The sequence below is a fragment of the Sturnira hondurensis genome, unplaced genomic scaffold (genome assembly GCF_014824575.4).
Source record: "Sturnira hondurensis isolate 20B ecotype Veracruz unplaced genomic scaffold, ASM1482457v3 Scaffold0022017, whole genome shotgun sequence".
NCBI classification, from domain to species: Eukaryota; Metazoa; Chordata; class Mammalia; order Chiroptera; family Phyllostomidae; genus Sturnira; species Sturnira hondurensis.
This window is the reverse complement of record NW_028094648.1, coordinates 10839450-10862074: the sequence shown is the minus strand read 5'-3', so window position 1 is coordinate 10862074 and position 22625 is coordinate 10839450. Positions and strand designations below refer to the sequence as shown.

The following is a 22625-nucleotide window of genomic DNA, read 5'->3' as shown; positions in this document are numbered from 1 at the left end:
CTCCTGACAAAGTCAGTATAAATGACATTTTCCTGATTGTTCTCAATACAGACTTTAGAACAATTAGCAAGAAATTCCTCCCCAGAGAATGACAGGGCCAAGAAAGGTGCAAAGTCTTGAGGGTCCATGTGTTTTGCAAGTTCAATTTACCATGTTGCTGTGTCAAAGGATAACAGAGAATCTCAGGGTGCTCCAAGAATGCTGTTTGCAAATGACTGATGGTCATACAAGTTGCACAGCAGAATATAATTATATGGAGAAAAAAAGCCTGAACACACAACTGGAACTAAAGTTAAGTTCCTATGCATTGTAGACATTTAAAAAAAAAAAAGAAGATTCCTGCTCTTGAATGATTCAAACACCACAGTTCTTGGTGGTGAAGTGGTATATCTTATTGAGAAACAGGAGTTACGGAGAAGCCTGCCGAAGGTAACAGAAGCAATACTGAACCTGAAGACGGACCCCCTCCTTGTGCCTTTTGGACACACGTGTGTATCCTGTGTCCAAGTGGATAGCAGAGAGCTTGATGGAAGAGAGAGACATTTCAAGGTATAATGCCTGCCAAACCTATACATGATAATGATGAATTTTAAAAGTAAAGGACAGTTGCTATTGCAGAAGGTGCAGAACAAAGAAACCTAGACATTCGGAGGAGATGTTAGTGTGGAAATAAACTTGAAGATGATGGGGACATTAGGGCATTCTGAGTGTAACTTTTTCCCACCTTCACTTTTGATAGAAACTTTTCTAGGATACATTACAATAATTTTACCACCGGTTTCCTTTCAGATGCACTAAAAGATTAGCAATAACCATGACAACACGAAGAATACCTTTAGACTTCCGTATTTTAAAATAATCGAACATTACTCTGCTAGGTGGTAAGAAGCTACACCACAACGCCATACTAAAAGCACAAGGAAAACCATTTGGGAGATCTTCCACTCACGTGACTTTCTTAAACCGCCGCGCGGAGGCACGCTAGCGTCGTGACGTAGTTCAACGTGCGGACGTCACCAGGCCGCGCACTCTCTATGATGTTCTCTAGGCGTCCGAAAGTTTAGTTGAAATCTGTTCCCAGGACCTTAGGCGCGGTATCTTGGAGAAGACAGGGCCAAGCGAAGGATGGCGCCTCCGCGTCTCGGGACTCCCTCCTGACTCTGTTGTCGCGCAGGGGCATGTGGCCTCCGGCGGGTCCGGCCTGGTGGCGCGGACGCGCGCTCGCGGTGTGGGTTACTCGGGCTGCCTGCCTGGGGCTGCCGAGGCCTCCCTGCGCGCCAACCCTGGGTGCTGCTGGCGAGTCCTGGGGTCTGAGCAGGCTCTACAGTTCTGCAGAGCGCAAGGTGACCGACCCTTCGTTTCTAATTAGTCACGTATTAAAAACTGGAAAAAATTCGTCCTCGTAAGAATTTGGAGATTTGAAGGGCTCCCTAAGACTACCAGTGAACGCAGGTAGTGATTTTATAAAGGAGACGGAGCTCAGAGCACGCGCGCCTTGGGTGTTTCTGAATTCTCCGCCGCTCACTTGTGTGACCTTGGACAAGTCACTCTTCTGTGTGGTTTCAGGGGTGATGTCAGTAACGAATTCATTATGCGAGGTACTAGGCTGAACATACTAGGATTGCATGTATTACTTTAATACTACTAAAATCCTACTGAGGAAGCTGCTAGTATACCCTTCATTTTCTTGAAATTTATTAGCCATGCGACCTGGGCAAGCTTCTTGACCTTTATGTAAATGTTTCTAAATTTGTTAGATGATACACTAATAAAACATCGAAAGCCTTGCACGATGGAAGGCATAGAACTTGTTAGTCTAATTCCTAGAATATAAGAAGTGCTGGGTATGCCTTAACTTCTGTTGTGTTTTACATCAGCCAAAGCAAACAGGTGTAATTCTGACTCTTTGTTCTTGTGGTTGGAGAAGGTTGGGGTTCAGCAACTCTAAAAACTACCCTATCTGATACGGTGAAGAGATATAATTTAGAAGAAAAGTGAAGTAATTGATTGCAAGTTCTGAGTTACTTGAAAAAATAAGACTACATAAAATTAGTTTTGACCATTTCCAAAATGTGGAATTTAAAACTGTATTACAATTGAAGCATCTTAAATATGTTCCAGTCCTTTCTTTATAGCTCTTGAGTTGTTTGGTGGGGAAAAAGGAAACTTACAGGGCAAACATCAATTTTAGTTTTGTAGAATTTCTTTCAGATGCAGTTGCACCATTATCGTCTGCCTTGTATAGGAGCATTTATAAAACAGGAAACTTAAAGCTTATGAGAATGTTTTTCATTGTGATTTCATGAGATTTTTTTTGCTGATCATAAAATAACGATTTTATTGGAAAAATACAATGTTTAGAGTACCAAAAAAACCTGACATATTTTACTTGAATACCAATTTCTAACAGTTTATAATGGATCCCAGTAAAAGTTAAAGATGTATGCAACTAAAAATTGAGTTATAGTTTTAAATATTTTTGAATTTTTATATTAAATAAGAGCTTTTTGTTTTTGCAGATGTGATCATTTTCCCTCTTCAGAGAAGTTGCTGAGTAACAAAGTATCTAAATTAAACTTTGAAGACTCAGTTAGGAGCACAGATTTTTTAATAGAGTAACTGGTGATTAAATGTGTGATGTGGGCACAGGATTTCCATTTTTTTTCCAGCTTTTCTGTAGCTTTTTGGGGGCTCTAGGGACTTTGTTAGACTCTGTATTCTAAAATAGTTCATGAATTCTACGTATCATGTTCTCCTTTCAAGAAAATTCTGTTCCTCATTGACCATTTTAGTGGTAGAAATTTTATAAAAAACTTTTGTTTAACTGTGTAGTGACCTTTGACGGTGAAACTAACATTCAGTAAGGCATATTATAATTCATTGCTTATGAGTTTAGCCATATGTGACTTTATTGTCAGAGTAATAATATAAATGATATAGATGCTATAAATGAAGTTTTTCAAAGAAGGCTAAAATAATACTCTGAATTAGTATACTTATTTCATATTGTGTGAAATTTACAGTCATAAGTATAATATTTCTGCTTTCTAGGAAAAAGTTGACATGTCTCGATTCCCTGTTGAAAATATTAGAAATTTCAGTATCATTGCACATGTGGATCATGGAAAAAGTACTTTAGCTGACAGGCTCCTGGAGTTAACAGGTATTTTCATTTTGTATTATACACTTGATTGATGGCAATGAATAACTGATAGTTACTTTTCCATGCTTTTTAAATTTGGTTTTAATTTTGTATACAGTACTGTTTCTTTTTATTTTTTCTTTTTTAGATTTTTAAAAGTTTGTTTTTAGACAGAGGGGGGAGAGAGGAAGAAAGAGAGGGAAAAACCCATCAATGTGTGGTTACCTCACACGTGCACCCTACTGGGGAACTTGGCCTGAAACCCAGGCATGTGCCCTGACTAGGAATTGAACTGGAGACCCTGTGGTTTGCAGGCTGGCATTCAATCCACTGAGACACGACAGCCAGGGAATTTCTTTTTAAAAGCCCATATAAATATGTGTTTTTATTTATAGGGACAATTGATAAAACAAAGAATAATAAGCAAGTTCTTGACAAATTACAAGTGGAACGAGAAAGAGGAATCACTGTTAAAGCGCAGACAGCATCTCTCTTTTATAATCATGAAGGAAAGCAGTACCTTTTAAATCTCATTGATACACCGGTAAGGTCAATATCACTTCTGTCTCCACTGTTAGAAGATAGACTGTACTAATAATGTAGACAGATCCTTATTTAGTTTTTGAAATGAACATTTAACACCTAACTTTGCATTTTGTTTTCTCATTCATTGTTCTTTGGTTAATATAAATTGTTTTACAAGCATGGGCTAAACAGAAGAAACCTACTAACATTTTTAAAAATTATTGTTATTTTTGTTGTTGTGGGTGTATAGTTCCTGCCACCACTCTCCCCCACCCCAGCCACACCCACCTCCCACCTTAGATGCTATCCCCCACCTTTGGCTTTGTCCAGGGGCCCTTTATACATGTTCCTTGACGACCCTTCCCTTCTTTCCCGTTATCCACTTCCCCCCAGGCCCTGGTTACTGTCAGTTTGTTCTTTATTTCAGTGTCTCCGGTTCTATTTTGCTTGTTTGTTTTGTTGATTAGGTTGCACTATAGGTAAGATCATATGGCCAGGGTGTCAAACTCACATTCACCAGGGGCCACATCAGCCTTGTGGTTGCCTTCAAAGGGCCGAATGTCATTTTAGGACTGTATAAACATAACTACTCCTTAATAGCTAAGTGAGAGCTTGGTGCTGCCACTGGGTAGAAATAAGGTGGTGGGCCGGATAAAACAAGGTGCATGGGCCTTGGGTTCGCCACCTGTGTCATGTGGTATTTGTCTTCCACCAAGTGGAATCAACAGATTTGCCATAATGCTCCCTCCTAAAAAAATTATAGCTAATATTTAGAGGTATCAATTTTTTTGTTTGTTTCATAGGGCCATGTTGATTTTAGTTATGAAGTATCCAGGTCTCTCTCTGCTTGCCAGGGTGTTTTACTTGTGGTTGATGCGAATGAGGTAGGTACTTTTAATTTGACATCGTGTGACATACTGTTTGGTTGTTTCAAGATGTTTTCCTTAAAATATGTTTTGGAAATAGAATTTTGGGGTTTAAAAAACTAAGGTTTATTGTATTACTTAACCCAAATCATAAGTTTTGGTCTTGTTAATATAAAGTTTTAATACACTAGAAGCTTTTTGTGAAGCGGACTAATTCGTCTATTAAAATTTTTAAGCTGATCAGAGGAATTGTTTAATTATATGTATTTTTTAATCCTCACCCAAGGATATGTTTGTAGATTTCAGAGAGAGAGGAAGGGGGTGGGGAGAGAAAAACATTTATTGGTTGCCTCCCATATGTGCCCCAACTGGGAATTGAACCCCTAACCTTTTGGTGTATGGGACGATGCTCCAACCAACTGAGCCATCTGGCCAGGGCTGCTCAATTGTATTTTTGGTGAAGCATGTCATACATATATCCTACCAAAAATACCCTCAATTTTTAACAATTTTTAATCTGAGTTTTCCATATTAATTTTTAGCAAAGCTGGAAAATAATTTTATTTTTGAGGCTATTTTGGGTGATTTTAAGGTAATAATAGGGAAGTGTTGGATTTAAAGAAACATGCCAGTGATATTACCATCTTCTTTAGTGTTATAAACAATCCATAAAAGCCAATTTAGGAGATAACCACGTAAGAGCTATGACATACTATTTAAAATAAGCTTTTGACATATTCAGTTTCTCACAAATTCTTCATTCAAAATCCAGAGATTTTTTTTGTTGTTGTCTTAAACCTTCCCTGATTCTGTCAGGAAAGTCAGCCTCTACTTTATGTACACAGAACTGGGCTTTATAAACTGCATGGCATGGCTGTGCCTCGTGGGAGGCCTTGCTGACCTTGAGGGTTCATGTCACCTTTGTGCCTCTATTGCCTAACGCGGTTCCCTCTGACGAATGCTCCCAGGCATGAAAGGAATCGCACAGAGAATAGTCGGTGCATGGAAGTGTAGCTACTGTAGTTTGCCTCACTCCTGTGCTTTTGTTGGTGTGTGGAATGGTCTGGAATTACAAGTTTTGTGCTAGATGGTAGAATGAGCATCTCAATATCCTGTGTCTTGATTTTCCAGGGTATTCAAGCCCAAACTGTGGCAAACTTCTTTCTTGCCTTTGAAGCACAGCTCTCAGTAATTCCGGTTATAAACAAGGTAATTATAATGAGACAACAATGTTGTTTATTATTGGACTTTCTAAAATTAGTGTTTGAATGTCAAGAGTGCTATTTCTGTGCATGAGGGACTTCACTATTTATTAAATATACTATTTCTTTGAATTGTAAGTGATGGAATTGTAACTCATACTTCTACAAACTTGCATGTAGTTGAGAAAATAATTACCCTGAATAACATGCAGTGATGGAGGGCTGTTCTATAGGAAAGGATGCATACAGGACAGCTAAAATATATCTGTTACACTAAACTGTATGTATGGGAAAAGGAAAGAAGCTTGTGATCTACATGTTATGGATGAAATATGAAGTCTGTCCAGAAGGTATCCAGTCATATAATATGAAAAATAGAGCAGTTTATTGAAAATGCAAGATACAAGAATCATTGTACACAGGACAATGGTGGCCCAATCCCCTTCATAGAAGTCACCTTGGGACCTCACACAGTTCTCCCAGTTGCCATCAGCTGCCCTATTGTATTTTCTTGAATCTCATTGGTGGTCTGAAATTTCTTCCTCTTCAAAGGTGATTTTAATTGTGGGAAAAGACAGAAGGCGCAGGGTATTATACCTGGGCTGCAGTGGGGTTGAGTCACCTGGGTGACTTGATGTTTTGCTGAAGAACTCTGCACAAGACATGCATGAGCAGGCATGTTGCTGTGATGAAGCTGCCAATCACAGTTGCCCATAGCTGTGGCCCTCTGAGTCATCTGAGTAGTTTCTGTGGAGGAATGTTCAAGCTTGACACAAAATGTGATGCAGATCCATTGTTCTACTCACTCAGTCATTTTGAATGTTGTAGCCACACAGTTCACATGCTCTTAATTGTGTTTACCACTCCCACTGAAGTCATCATTGTTCATGTATGTGCATTCTAGTCCACTTTCCTTGGATGCCAGGTTACATTGATGTTGCCCAAACCATTCTCGTTATATTAACAATGGCTGGACTTATTCTGGACAGATGTCATAAAACAGTTAAAGCGCAAAGCTAAGCACTGTGAAAAAGCTTAACTTTGATTTTTTAAATAATAAATTAAGAAAATTTAAAAATCTGTACTGCATTTAGCATATTTTTTGAGATTGGAGTTAACTTTAAAAGAAGCAAAGTTGACCTGTATGAGAGACAGTTGGTTGTAAGTCACATCTACCTTACGAAACCTGTTTACATGGTGTTAACTGAGGAGTTGACTTGGAACTCTGCTCTGTGCAGCCTGAATTGTTGGCATACTCCGCAGCCCGCCCTGTTTGTCAGGCGCCGTGTTTATTAACGTTGTATTCCTTATCCCTGCATTATTTTAATACTTTTGAAATAAAAATTATAGAGGGGCTGGTTATGCTTTCAGCTGCCTCCAAATGCTATGATTTAATGAGTAATATACTTTATTTTTATTAAATTAAGGCAGTGAATTCCTTTTTTTTTTTTAAAGATAGATCTGAAGAATGCTGATCCTGAAAGGGTTGAAAAACAAATTGAAAAGCTGTTTGATATTCCAAGTGATGAATGTATTAAGGTAAAATACTTTTTTCCCCAAGACTTCTTGAAAATCTCAAGTAATTGGCCTAAGTGAAATTCCACAGTACTCTATTTGATATAACTCATCATTACATAGTGTTTTTATAGTTTTACAAAGTTGTTTTTATTAGTATTTCATTTGATCCTCACCAAAAATTCTTATTACATGGTTAGAAATTGGACATGGACAGATAGAAATTATTCTTGTTATACAGTTGAAAGAACGAGCTCAAAGATTATATCATTTTTTAAGATTACGGATATAGGTAGCTAGTGTGCCCGGACTAAAATGTAAGTCTTGTGCAACACATTGCAATATTATTTGTTGTATGCCATTTTGACTCTATGGAAATACTGTCTTTGAAGAGCAGGTTCAAACTAGCTACAAGCATTTGTATGTATTCTTGGAATTGACAAACAACTTTTTTAAAAATTTAATAAAAGAGCTCGCTAGAGTAAAAATCTTAGAAACAATAGGTTTTATTTATGTCAAAGTTAATACTATTTTGAATTTGAATTGTTAAATTGACATTTCTAGTGCTGGTTTGGGTGTTAAATAGCCACAGTCAAATTATGCTTTGCTACATGCGTGTGTAGTAAGTATGTCAGTGCTTAGTGCAACATTAGAATTTTTAGTTCTCACTTTCGATCTTGTTTAAATTTCCCAAAAGCATATTTCAGGTGATGCAATTTTTTTGTTTGCTTAACACAGTGGATGATTATATACCACTTGGTAATGACTGAAAAAGCAATCTTTTTTTTTCTTGAATACACACACATACACTCAGAATTCAATGGTTTTTTAATATGAAGTCAACCTATTATAAAGCAGTTCTGAAATTTTGGCTTCATAACTTGGATCATTATATTAAAGTTTAATGAACGATTTGAATTTTAATATATCTTTACAAAATTCATTCAGATACGTGTTTGAATGAAAGGGGCAGCTAGGGGCAGTGAACAGGACAGACAAGATCCCACCTCATTGTGTTTATGTTCTACTTGCAAGGTAGTCATTAAATAAGTAAAGAAAGTAGTAAACATTAATTGTTGAATGAGACAGATGTTGTCAAGGAAATTCATTCAACAGCTTATATTGTTTCAAGTGGGACACGGTAGTTAACAATGGAACGAAGATATTACGGAGTAACTTAGGGAAGTCCTCTCTGGTGAACTAAGCCCTGCAGAAGTTAAGACTTGTGGCAGTTGCATTCTAGGAGGAGGAAAGAGTAAGTGGAAAGGCTTGACATGTTTGGCAAGGGTTGACATACTGATGGAACAAAAAGGAGGCAGTTTAGATGAGATGGCTTCGTAGCAGTAGATGGGAATCAAATCATGCTGGGACTCTGGCTGCACTACAGCGTCTTAAAATCATTTTGAGATAGTGAAAGGATTTTAAAGCAAGAGAGGAAATAAACTGATCATTGAGGTTGCCTTATAGAGAATTGATTGGAAAAGAGTGAGCAGAGATAAGGGCAGTGAGCTTGCAGTAATAGCCCAGGTACAAAATGGTGGTGGCTAAGTATGTGATTGATGGTGATGTTGGAGAAGTGGGCACATTTGATGTATATTTTGTAATACTTTGTAGATATAATAGACTTGCTTGTGGGTTATATGTAAGGCAGTGAAATAAAAGGACAAATCAGGGGGCTTTGGGTTTGAGCACCTAATCTAATATTTATATTAAAAGAGAAGATCTGTGGAGAAATAGATATAGGGGAAAATAAAAAGCTCTCTGTTGGACATAGGTTGGAAATGTCTTGTCCAAGTAGAGATAATTGCATAAATCTGCAATTCAGGCATTTATAGAGAGGGCTGGTCAGAGGTAGCTGTTTAGGAGTCATTAGCATGCACGTGCTATTGAGGCGGTGGAAGCGGATGCAGTTTAGAGAAGAAGTCCTAGGAGTTCGACTACATTATTGTCAGTTTTTACAGCGTTGTGAGTAAGAACTTGAGAAGGATTAGAAAAAGTATGATTCAGAATAGAAGTGTGAAAGGATTGAGTTTTCAAGAAAGTGGGAATAATTCTTAGATTGTTAACAAGAGAGAAGGCAGAGGATGCAAATAGATTTGTGAATCTGAGTAAGTTTTTGATATTTTCTGTTTTCTTAAATGAGAGGAAAAGTTCTCAAGAGAGAGGAGAAAGTGTGTAGAAAAAAGGAAGATGGGGTGCATTACCTTACTGAGTGTGGTAATGTGAATTTACTAGGGATGCATCCTTGGACGGCCAGGAAATGTTAACTACCTAGTGAGATCTGTGGTCATGAATTCACAGAAACTAGCCAGACCAGTTACTTGATTTTTCTCTAGTTGTGTTAAGGCACTCTGGCTATAAGCATAGAACAGGCGTGTAGTTGGGCACGGTCACGGTTGAGGGTTTACTATCTGCTTATCATAGAGAATAGAAGGTGGTTGGACAGTGATTATAAATAGTGGACCTTGAAGTCTCAGCTGGAAAAGAGGGAGTGGAGGAATAACGGATAATTTTAAAAAGCCATCCATTCGGTGGATTAGAGGTTGTGATCTTAAAGGATTGTTCAAACAAGGTACTAGAAACTAGAGCAGTGGTTTTCATTAGGGATTAGTTTTGCACGCCAGCAAACCTGTGGCAATGTCTGGAGACATTTTTTTCTTGTCACAGTGAGGGGTAGGTGCAGCTGGCATCTTGTGGACAAGTGAGATCCCACAGATGCTGCTAAATGCCCCACACAGAATATGCCCCCAAACAGAATTATTCAGCCCCATACGCCTTTGCTGCTGAGTTGGAAAACTGATCTAGAGGGAGTTTGAAAGGTGAGAGGTGTGGTTCTGGGACTGGGTTTAAAATCAAAATTTCAGAGACAGTGCAGTCACCCGTGATGGCATAGGTCAGGCATGCACGTGTGTTTGGAGTCTTGGCTTTTTCAGTTCAAGAACAGCAGTGATAATATGCTTTCCGTATCACCTGTATGCCAGCCACACATACTGTTTATTCTGTTCACACAGCCACCTTGAGATCTAGGCAAAATTTGAATAATTACTCTATTTATCAGATGAAGAACTTGAAGCTCAAAGAAATGCATATGGGTCAAAATCCTACAGTCCATGCAGAGTCATGATTGTTGCCTCGGGTTCCTGAGCTCCTAGTCCACTACTCTTACAGCTCCACCATCAGAACGCTCTTGTCATTTCACGCAAGGACCACGGAGTCCCCTAGCTGTACTGTGGCAACATTTGTCAGTATGCTGTGTGCTTATTACCTTTACGATGTTCTTTAAACAAATTTGTAACTGTTAGAATTCTTTATTTATTCTGCTCATAAAGCTCCATTACCAGGACAGAAGAAAGGCAGAATTTTAAGTTTAAATATTTGTCTTTTTACATATATATTTTTAGATTTCTGCTAAAATTGGAACAAATGTTGAAAGTGTTCTTCGGGCAGTCATTGAAAGAATACCCCCGTAAGTTTTTTGCTGTTTTTCTACTGTTTATCTTTAAGAGAACAAAGACCATCAATATGATCTGTTGTTTAGTTTAGTAGATATGGAAAATATACTCTTGTGATCAAAGAAAATGAATTTTTAAATTTATAGTACTATAGAAAGCAAATACAGTACAGAAAAATAAAGGAAAAACTATGGGAATTTTGTAACAATGCAGTAGGAGACTTGATTACAGTGACAGTTATTGTTCTTTGCTTTAATGCTGAACAAATATATTTCATCAGTTTTATAAGTGACTATAATATAGTCATTTACTTAAAGTTTGAGGTTGAATTAAAACATGAAAATAGACATTATACCTTATTTTATGGAAAGATCTTTTTATTTTAGCTTTCAGTTTTCAACCTTTCTGAAGGACTAGAATAAATTAAGCATAGTATTTGGGTTAAAATAGGCATTTTATTATTAAGGTTTTAATTTATTGTATGTGTATTTACTTATTTTTGATAGTCCTAACGCACATCGCAAAGATCCCCTGAGAGCCCTGGTGTTCGACTCCACCTTTGACCAGTATAGGGGTGTGGTAGCCAGTGTAGCGTTATTTGATGGAGTGGTTTCCAAAGGAGATAAAATTGTATCTGCACATACTCAAAAGGCATATGAAGTTAATGAAGTAGGAGTTCTGAATCCTAATGAGCAGCCAACTCATAAATTGTAAGTATTCTACAGGAGTGATGAAAATACACTTATACGTTTCTGTCCGTTCTCAGCTTGGTATACTTAGAATGATCCTAATATGGAGACTCAGAAGTAAAAAACAAAAACTTGATTTTTAAACGCGACTACCTAGTGAATAATCTTTTGAAAGGAGTGCAATGTGTGAAGGATAGTAGAAATTTGATGCATTTTTATGCCTTTTGTCTAGTCATAACTAGTTTTGTGATCCAGTGCAGATGGGATTCTATGTTGATGTATTTGATGAGACAGGGAAAAAGAGTTCCCTCGTCCATATCTATATTCATACTCAGTATTTTGACATTTAATTTTTTATAATTAGATTTTTCAATATACAAGTAGTAAAGAAAATGTCATAATTCTTTCCATAATTGGTGTGGGGTTCATGGCAGAACTTTGATTAACTAGAATTCCTGCATGCGGGGTTAGCAAGGTAGTGTGCACTGGAAAAGCTAAATTCTGAGCTCACTTGTAAATATTTGAATGCCACTCCACCAGTACCCTGGATACTGGCGAGGTAAACTACCTTGGACACATAGTTGGAGCTTTCTGTGGTCAGTGTCTTTTTATGTGTAAGAATTAAGATACTGAACAAAGTGACCCTATGGGTCATGCTTGAGAGTTTAATGTACATGTCTAAACCTAGCACATTTTGCTCATTACACCTTTCATTTGAGAGTTACAAAGTAGTTTATCTTAATTATACTCAAACATTTCTAAAGTCTGTCCATATTCTGCCATATATGACATACTGACCATTACTTTAGTGTGTTGTTATGTAGGAACTTTGCTTAAAAAATAAAAACTAAGCTAAAACTCTGGAATCTTATGATTTGCTCTTTTTCTACAAAAGGAATATCAAATAGGTGTCCCAATTTGTTGAGAATTCATTTATTTCTGCTTATTTTTTAAAAGAATATTTGTAACATAATCGATAAATAGCACTTTACAACAAGTGTTTTATGTTTTTGCATTTACTCCTTTCCCTGTGTTCACATTCTATTTAGTTGACATTTAACATGCAGAGGCGGGCAGAGTCATGAAGAAGGCCTTAGGCGTATTGTCAGTAATGGATGTTGAGGCACGCTATGTGCTTTTGCTGGTTATCCTTAGAGTTGAGAATTGATAAGCAGAACTTAGTTTCAGTTTCATGAAGTTTTATTTGGAAGGTGATCATTTGCAGGAAGAATAGAGCTTATTGTGAGTCTGCACTTGAAACATTAAAGCAGTAAATATTTCCATATAATAATTTTATTTAGATATGCAGGACAGGTGGGCTATCTGATTGCTGGGATGAAAGATGTCACTGAAGCACAAATAGGAGATACATTATATTTACACAAACAACCAGTGGAGCCCTTGCCTGGGTTTAAATCAGCGAAACCAATGGTATTTGCAGGTGAGGAGCTCACATATTCAAAGCATGAGGGTCAAATTTTTTCTCTCATTTGAAATAAAAATTACCAGAAATACTCATCTTAAATAACAGTTAATTCCAGGATACTCTGTTTTTTTGTATGTGTGTGTACTATTTACATATTAGCTAATTTCATATGTAGAATAAAACTTAATATGGGTAATAACTTCATAGTTTCTTTTAGGAAATGAGCTCTCTGGTACATGGGAGAGCATAGCACTATGGATTTCCTACTTGTTTCCTTAGAGAGTAGGTCGTTATATTTAAAATATTTTTCTGATTTATTACTGCGTACCCTCCCCTGAGCTGGACTTTCTTTACCACTGTACTAGTGTAGACATGGCAGAGAATAGTGTCACCTCACATGTGTGTAACTTCACAAGCTTTTAACTACTGTGTGGAATTACAGACATTTGGGAAAGGAAGACCCGATTGAAAGGCGTGAAGTTACTCAGTGCTGGGTGTCCATTCAGACTTTGTTTTTCTCCCCTAGTGTCTCTCATTGGGAATTGTGAACTTTGTCTATCTCTACAGCTAGGCAAAGTTAGCATTTGGATTTTGAGGATTTGGGAGGTGAGGGCTTTGAGGTATCAGATGAAAGAGAATCTGATAAATCAGTTCTTTGTGGTTTTTGTCAGTGAATTGAAAAGGGCAAAATTTATCTTTGATTTTGATGGATAATATAGAGAATTAAGAATTCGGTGTAGTTTCCATTTCTACTCCTTTTGTTAACTGTTAATGGAGTCTCATTTGTGCTTGTGGAATGCGTTCCATTTTTTTTTTTCTTGAAATAAACACAATGTGTTTTCCTAGCCCTAATTCCCATGGTTCTTTTCAGTTTTCTTTATATTTTTGCAAAACCATAAAAAGACCACTTGCAGTATGAATCCAATTATAAATTTATTAAGGCTGTGAGACTTGCAAGATACTTTAAAGTCAGTGTAAATTAATATTCATAGTTTTTCACAAACTAGTATTTTAATGAATGAAATATAAAAAAAACCTTTTCACATGTGAAAATTAGAAATTATTATATTCTTAGGAATGTACCCTGTGGATCAGTCTGAATATAATAACCTGAAGAGCGCTATAGAGAAATTGACTCTGAACGATTCCAGCGTGACAGTCCACCGGGATAGCAGCCTGGCTCTGGGTGCTGGCTGGAGGTAAGATTCAGTTACATTGTACGGCTCCGTGTTTATTGAAGAGGGAAGTTTAAATGGTGTATTACTCTTGGTCATCTCTGAAGATGAATTTCCTATTGGTGTAAAATGAAATAAAATAAGTGTCTTCCTATTTCACACTGTGGGTTCATATTCTCTAGGCAAGTTTTATAGCAATTTTAAATAGAATCCAATGCAACATTGGAATCTTACTTAATGAAATTATGCTGGCATTTAATTATGATGTGAATTGCTGAATGACTTTTGATTCCACCCTTCCCCACAAAGTAATGATATATAGAGCCCGTGGGAGGTAAACATTTTGGAATTTGGCTTTTTCTCCCCAGATTGGGATTTCTTGGACTTTTGCATATGGAAGTTTTCAACCAGCGACTAGAGCAAGAATATAATGCTTCAGTCATTTTGACAACCCCTACTGTTCCATATAAAGCTGTTCTTTCATCAGCCAAATTGATAAAGGTACTGTTGTGAGTCAGGACACAGGGAAGAACCAAATGTGTGCATGTGTGTGCAGAATGCCAGAGCCGCTTGCTACATACGTCATCAGCTGACTGCCCATTACAACTACATATTTCCTGATGCATAGCAATAAAAATTGAGTTACCTTATGATTAGTGATGGAGAAGCTGTGAAAAATAATTTGCACAGCATTTTACTTGATAAAATACCCATTTTTATAAATACTAGTCTGTTACTGAATTAATAATGAAAATACTGTTCTAAATCCAATGCAAAAATAATGAATATACATTTTGGTCATAAGTAATTTATCTTATTAAAAGAATGAGGCATTCATTCCTCCCTGGCTGCAGGAAACCTTAGATTTTAACTTAATGATGGGGGCAACACTGTATTACAGCTCAGTAGCAATACGTTTATTTTAAAGAAATAATAACTTTGACATCTGTAAGTATTTCCAACAAAATTAACTTAGAAAACTGATCATAATGCCTTGTAAAGGAGAGATTAAAATATGTTATTAACATCCTGTTTTTCTACATGATACATGAAATATGTTTAGTAAATATATATCACCAGAATATATTGCTTATTAAATAATACAGTTGGAGGGTTTTAAAATCTAAAGCATGTTAAGATAATCTAACTTTTAGGGATTCTGTTGTTTTTATTCTAATAATTTCAATAACAATAAATTTTAACATGTACTTTAAATTAAAACATGGTAATTATTTATTGAGACTTCTTTTTAACTGTTGGTGATATTTCCTATTTTTAGGAATACAGAGAAAAGGAGATTACAATCATCAACCCTGCACAGTTCCCTGACAAGTCAAAGGTGTCTGAATATTTGGAGCCGGTTGTTTTGGGCACCATTATAACACCAGATGAATACACTGGGAAAGTAATGATGCTCTGCCAGGTAAATGTAATGTAATTTAGTGTAAGAGTTAAGTTTTCATCCTCTCAAGCGGTTTTGACAGATTTCTTAGAATTTGGAACAAATTTTCTTACAGATCTGTATCTTCATACATATATACATATTTTATTTTATTTTCCATATGGAAATATCTATCTATATATAAATACAGATACACATACTCTAAAAATTATTTTGATTTCATATAAGAGAAAATAGAGCCAGAATTTTGATCACCTTTGTAGATTCACTGAATATTTTACCCCAAAGGAAAGAAGTTTTATATTTATTTATCATGAGTAGATAAAATGACAATTTCTTTTACACTTTCAGTATGTGATATAGAATATAGTTTGAAATGTAATAGTAATACTTGATATACCTTTAATTGAAAGGTGTTTTCCATTTTGCTTTAGTTCTTACCATATTGTAATACATGATTTATTCCAAATACTGGATATAATGATAGTCCTCAAAAATACCTTTTTGAAATACTTTGACATATATTAGGAAGAACTCTTAAATGGTGACTAGTGGACTTGAGTTTTAATTCTGTTATCATAAACCAGATTATAACTTTGGTTAGTCACTTAATTTTGCTGAACCTAAGTTTGTTTATTTGTAAAATATGAAACTAAACTTTTTACTTTATCTGTATTTACATTTGACTCATTGTTAAATACTTCATAACTCAAAAAGATAAAATTGTTAAATACAAAGAATTAAAACCTTTGGTGTATACTGAAACTGAAATACAGAATCATTCTCCCTGTGTTATAAATATTGCTTGCAAATTTTTACTACACAATTAAGGAAATATTTCTTTATTTTGTCTACTCTTTATTAACATTTGTAAGATAATACTTAAGTTGGTAATTGGCATCTGACTATATTAATTTCAAATCATTGTTTGAATAGGTGATCATTAAACACATTTTATTCTGCCATTTTTAGGCTCGAAGAGCAGTTCAGAAGAATATGATGTTTATTGATCAAAATAGAGTTATGCTTAAATATCTCCTACCTTTGAATGAAATTGTGGTGGATTTTTATGACTCTTTGAAGTCCCTGTCTTCTGGATATGCTAGGTAAATATTTAATGGGCAGTTCAGATACTTGAACAGTTTTTTTTGAAATATTGACCAGCAAGAATATCTAATCTCTTCTTTGTATTTTGCATAGTACTTAACACGTTATATTTAATGATGTTCATTGAAGAGAGAAAGAATTTTTAGCAACATTTTAGGCCATAATCTGGTTTTAGAGAGTATTACTATCACCTTTCAACTTTCATGGTTTAGAAATGAAACATACTTGTAGCTCTAGGTACCAGCCTCTTTTAAAATTAGGACAGTAAGAATACATATGTTCTTATTTCTAATTGGAAAGACATGTAAGCATAATTGTAACTTTATTAGGCTTTGTTTTGTGAGTTAAACCTGTATTTTGATTTGACGATTTTATTAATGGATGGCATTAAATGCTTATATTCATTAGGTTAGGCTCTGTTGTAAATACTGTGTTACGCACTAGGTCCTGTGTAAGTGCTTTACATGCATTAACTTAGTTCATCCTCAAAAAAACCCTGTAAAGGGTCAAACCGAGGAACCGTATCTGAAATCCATGTCTCATTCCTTAATGGCTTTTTGTCAATGCCATAGCATTTATTTAACTGAAAATAGAAAACTAAACAGAAACTCAGCTTATGAATTTGAGAATGACCCATTAGTATATAATAATATTTATAGCCAGCCAGCTATGGGGTGAGAACATTGGGAAGAAAGTGACATTTGCCTTCAGTTATCCATTTTCGTAGACCAGCTTTCCAATATCTTTTCCTTCCCCTTTAGAACATATTCCCCTGCCTTTACCCCTCATCTCATAAATGTAAAGATGGTGAGGTTTATTCCTTACTGTGATTATTTAGATACATTCTTCTGAAATGTATATGTAACATTTTGAAGGAAAGTTAAATCTTTTGGGGGACAATGGCAGTGTACAAAAAAAGAAGGTATTTTGAAAAGAAAAAAATATATAATGTTTTGGGAAGTATAATGTTTATCTATTGGTTGGACATTTTTCCTCGTTAGTTTTGATTATGAAGATGCAGGCTACCAAACTGCGGAACTTGTGAAAATGGATATTCTGCTGAATGGGAATGTTGTAGAGGAGCTAATAACTATTGTACACAAGTAAGTGAGTAGAAACTGATCATGGAATGTGACAGTAACCACTTTTGACATATTTTTATTCAGTTACTCGTCGCTCTATTTTGCCAGCTATATTTTGAAAACTTAAAAGGTAATTAAATTTTACTAGTACTAGTTTTTTCTTCCATTTTTTTATCCATGCTTTTTCAAGATTACTAAAACATAAAAAGAGAATATGTATGATAGTCAAAACGAATAGTGGCCAGGGAAGAAATATTTCCCTTACCAGGTATGATGAAATAAAAGAAAAATTTTTTAACTTAATGATCAGTTTAGAATTGAAAATAAAAAGCTTTTTATCTTCATAATAATTTGTAATAATGAAAAGTGAAATATACCCTAGCTGTTCAAGAAATAACAGATAGTAGATTGGTTAAAATAACTTATGGGGCACTCATGTAATTTCTTTTAAGCCATTAAAACTATATTGTGGATTATTGTTTAGTGACATAAAAGTGCTTATTAAATAAAATGGTACAATCAACTATAGTCCAAACTGTACAAAAAAGTATCTGTATGTAGAAAAATAACTAGAAGGGTATGTTTAACCTGACCATTCTAAAATGTTTGTCAGTGGTTTTGTATGGGTGAGGGAAAGGCATCAAGAATGCTTTGTATTCTCTAATGTATATTTTTCTCTATTTTTTGTATTAGATCATGTTATTTTTGCAGCCAGAAAAGTTCTTTATTCAACAAGTGATGTTTATGATAAATTAGATCTGTTCGAACATCCTTAAGGAACCACCTTTCCATTGATTATGCATATGGTCTAGAAAGTTACTTAACATTCTTATTTAGTATCAGTAAATACTTAAATTTTCTCCACTTCAGAGACAAAGCACATACTGTTGGCAAAACCATCTGTGAACGTCTGAAGGATTCTCTTCCTAGGCAGCTGTTTGAGATAGCAATTCAAGCTGCTATTGGAAGTAAAATCATTGCAAGAGAAACGTGAGTTGAAATTCCTTTTTTCCCTGGTTGATCTTAGAAATGATATACCTAGAAAATGAAATACTGAAAAATTTAACATTGGCCAAAGCCAGTGATTTTACATTCAGTGTGCCATCTGATGTGAATGAATCAAAATTATGCCTATTTTTCTTGTCAGATCAACAAAAAATATATATTTTTTGGTGTGCTGAAGAATTTTAGTAATTAGTATATGTGTGCCATGAGAGGAAAAGGATTGAAAATTGCTAGTGTAAGCTTTATTGCTACTCATAGAAACATTAACCTGTGTCTTAATTACACTAATTTAAGTGATGACTGTTACTTTTAATTACATATTTTTTGGACTATAAGACGCACTCCCTCTCTCCCCCACCCTGTCCCAATTTGGGAGGAATAATGGTTGTTAATGCGACTGTTGAGTTCTCTTTACGTTTACATTGTGAAATATTGTTGTTTATGTTATAAAATATTTTGCCACATTTTTTTGCTTCGAATTCTTTTTTCCTTTAAAACTTAGGTGTGTGTTATGGTCTAAAAAACACGGTACCTATATAACACTTTTGAGTAATATTACTTACATTGATTAGTAGAGTGTATATGAGTTTGAAAAATTGCTTTATTTCTACTCATTTTATCAAATGACTATTGAATTTCCTAGGTAAGAAATTTCTGTGAAGTTTTTATTGTTTTATCCCTTCAAGTAGATGATAAGCTAATAGTAACCAAAACTGAAAAGGTTTTGGAGACATTCTCCCAAGAGACAAAAACTAAGATATGATTTTTACTTGAAACATTCCCCAAAGCTAGTCAGATTGCAAATCAGAAAGGTGAGAGAGAAATGCTAATTTCATGTTAAGCTTTTGCATTCTAGAACACAGACTTCACATGTGACACAGGAGATGTGTGGGGCAGGGGAATGTGTGTAAGAAGCTGGCCTCTCTCACGTTGTGGTGCACATGCGTGTAGCTCAGGGCACCGAACGAGCTGCTTTCCTGGTAACGGAAAGTGCAGGAGGTATCCTGGAGCAGTTCCTCTTTTTTCCTTGATGGTCTGTCACTTTTATGTAATCTTGGAATAAATTTTATGCCAACATTTGCAATGAATTTAATTTTCTAACGCCATTTTGCTTGAGAGGCAGTCGTTTTATGTTCCTGAACACCCGGACATGAGGCAGAGGGAAGCTGATAAACTGGGAACCTCCTGGAAAGTGCAATTTAGAATAGTTAGCAAACATTAAGAATGCTGGGGTAGATAATAAAGAAAAAACAGATTTTTCTCTCTTTTGGAATACATAAAAATGGAGCTATTTTCAAATTTCTCATCCTCCAAAATTCTCAGCAACATTATAGGAGTAAAACTAGATTAGTTTATAAGTGCTTGGATGGATATATGAAAATTTAGTTTACCCTAAAATGGGTTTATGAAACTAATATATTTTATATCCCTTGTCACTCTTTCCCCACGTTCAGTGGAGTTTTGGAAATAGAAGTGGTTATACTTTTAGGATGAGCCAGCATTGACCTGATACAGTTCTTGTAATTGAGGTCATACCATGCTCAAATTTGGCCTCAGCTTTACCTACAAGCTTGACCTTTTTTATTCTTAGTAAAATGTATGTTGGTACTCATGCTGAATCTTTCCCTATGTTATCCCAAATACATAAATATAAGAGTATTTGAGCTACCTAATGATTTGCTTATGACAGTTTTACATAGGTCTGACACTATCATTTAAATCTTTAATAAAGGTGAGACTTTGAAAATAAATTTTTAAACAGTATAATGAAGTTGTTATGCACTGGTAACACATTTTTGTCTTTTACAGTGTGAAAGCCTATAGGAAAAATGTTTTGGCAAAATGTGTACGTATTTACCTAATAAATAATAAATCTACTTTATGAGTTTAAAATTAAAGATGTATAAATACATTGGTTTCCATTGTTCATTTTTATAATATCCTTTATTTCATCTCCAAGTTTTCTTTTTAAATCAGTAAATTTCAGCTTGACTAAAATAGCATACTTGTTTTGATAATATCCTTAAGTATTTTTCATCTTACTTATAAAAATGTTCTTATGTGGAACACTAAGCACAGGGTCTGGCAGAAGTAAGGCCTGCTTGGGTGTGGTTGGTAGGGTAACAATATGGGTATAATAATTTATAGTTTTAATTCGAACATTTCACCTAAAATGTCATCGTGTAGTGTGTTAGAGTGTGATATTGTTATGGTACAGAATTACATGCTTATGATTTTGTGAAAGATTTTGTAGTAAAAAGGCGTTATTTGTGCCAGACTGTGTAGTTTATAACAGTTATGAATAGGTAACGCATTTGTTGATCTAATTCATAAGGAAAGATTTTGAAGACAATGGCTAAACAGAGGAAAGAATATGGGATTGAAACCCACCTCTCTTGTGTTGGTTTGCCAAGTTTGTTGTCTCATCTAAAATGAGACAACAAAAATGTCCCTAGCTCAGTTTTTGAGAATCAAATGATGCTATTTCTAAATCCCTTGCATAGGGACTAACACAATTATACCTGTGCAAGTTTATGTATAGACTACAGCTATGTAATCCAAAATTTGGAGTCTTGAATCAGTAAGGAGATTGACAGTTCTTCCTTGACACACATGATTTAGTACTGCGTTTCCTTGTGGATCTTCATCTCCATCCAAAAATAAAGCCTTTATCATCCTTGAAGGCAGTAAAAATCGGATCTGCCAGAGAGGGACAGAGAGGCGTATTTGTAGATGTCTTCCTCATGATTCACGGGTGGTAATTGTAACGTGGTTGTAATGATGTCAATATGTAATTGTAAGATTATTTTTCTGTGGAGTGATTTGCACTTCCAAATTTTAAAATATTTTTCAGTATGGTGGTGATATTACCCGAAAAATGAAGCTTTTGAAGAGACAAGCAGAAGGAAAGAAAAAACTGAGGAAAGTTGGCAATGTTGAAGTTCCAAAAGATGCTTTTATAAAAGTTCTGAAGGCACACTCTGATAAATAATGGGTATGAAAATAAAAGGATTTTTTATGAATTAAAAATGATTTATCTTTTAGTTTTTCTTATAAATTTATAATATGTTGACATAGAATGAACATTATAAAATGTGCTTGTTACTTTTTCAGCATTTTCAGATTTAAATAACCTATTGGCTTTTCTTTGAAAGGTAATAGTGAGTGGATAAGAGTTTGTACTCTGAAACCCTATTTCCGGGCTTCAGATTTCTGTTCCACCACTTACTAGCAGGGTAAATTACCTCTCTCAGTCTGTTTATCCCTTAGTAAAGTCAGATTTTCCTATTGCTTACCTCCATAAGTTGTTGAATGAGATAATATGGTTAAAATACTCAGACGAGTGCATGGCACATACTAAGCGCTCAGTGAACCTTAAATATTTTGTATGTGTGCAGTGCTTTCAATTTGAACACATTCTCAACCTCTATGAAAGTTTCACTGGTAGTAATGATGATACAAAACCCATTTTTCAAATTTTTAGCATAAGCTTAAGTTCTCTTCCTTGGCCATGCTCTCAAACAGATGATTTTCATGACTTGAAGTTGTATGTCTTCTAAGTGCATTCTCCAGAGGACCTTATGTTTCTAAGAAATTTGCAAACATTAAAATTATAAACTAGGACATGAATGTTACAGTGGCCCCCGTTTATAGTGATAGCAACTGTGTTGAGCTCTGTATGCCTTCCCCCTTTAAACTACGTCACAGTCCCATTTCGTGGGGAAGAAACTGAGACTTTGTACTATCCAACAGCAGTTTCTCACAGAGCTGGGGTTCAAACTGGCTTCCTTCTCCAAACCCCAATTCCTGGCTACCCCGCTTTACTGCCTCTTGTGAAAATACCCCCAGTGGTTTCTCAGTCTTTCCTTCACAGCAGCTTAGCTCCTAACTTGAGTGAGAGTGGCCAGAAAGCCATGCACCGAGGAGCTGGATGGAGTACAGGGACCTAAACTGCCCTCCTCACATCAGGGGCCGCGAAGCAGGAAGACTGTGTCTCAGCGAACACATTTAAAGCACAGGGATAACTGGTGAGCCGT

At 35.5% G+C, this 22625-nt stretch overlaps 1 protein-coding gene across 1 annotated transcript; it reads left to right on the top strand.

The window, feature by feature from the left end:
* Positions 1 to 1178: 1178 nt before the first annotated feature.
* GUF1 (GTP binding elongation factor GUF1) lies at positions 1179 to 21619 on the top strand. Its single transcript, XM_037034165.1, has 17 exons — positions 1179 to 1343; positions 3052 to 3163; positions 3538 to 3686; positions 4471 to 4551; positions 5665 to 5742; positions 7191 to 7274; positions 10652 to 10716; positions 11209 to 11412; positions 12693 to 12832; positions 13893 to 14016; positions 14361 to 14493; positions 15272 to 15415; positions 16367 to 16500; positions 17503 to 17604; positions 18454 to 18573; positions 20398 to 20434; positions 21443 to 21619. The coding sequence occupies exons 1-17, from the start codon at positions 1179 to 1181 to the stop codon at positions 21578 to 21580; spliced, it is 2010 nt and encodes a 669-aa protein (XP_036890060.1). The 3' UTR covers positions 21581 to 21619.
* Positions 21620 to 22625: the final 1006 nt, after the last annotated feature.

Excerpts from the sequence above, each read along its gene's own strand:
- GUF1 (XM_037034165.1), top strand. The coding sequence starts at position 1,179 with ATGTGGCCTCCGGCGGGTCCGGCCTGGTGGCGCGGACGCGCGCTCGCG. Across the intron at positions 1,344-3,051 it reads ACAGTTCTGCAGAGCGCAAG|GAAAAAGTTGACATGTCTCG; the intron begins GTGACCGACCCT and ends TCTGCTTTCTAG. Across the intron at positions 3,687-4,470 it reads TAAATCTCATTGATACACCG|GGCCATGTTGATTTTAGTTA; the intron begins GTAAGGTCAATA and ends TTTGTTTCATAG.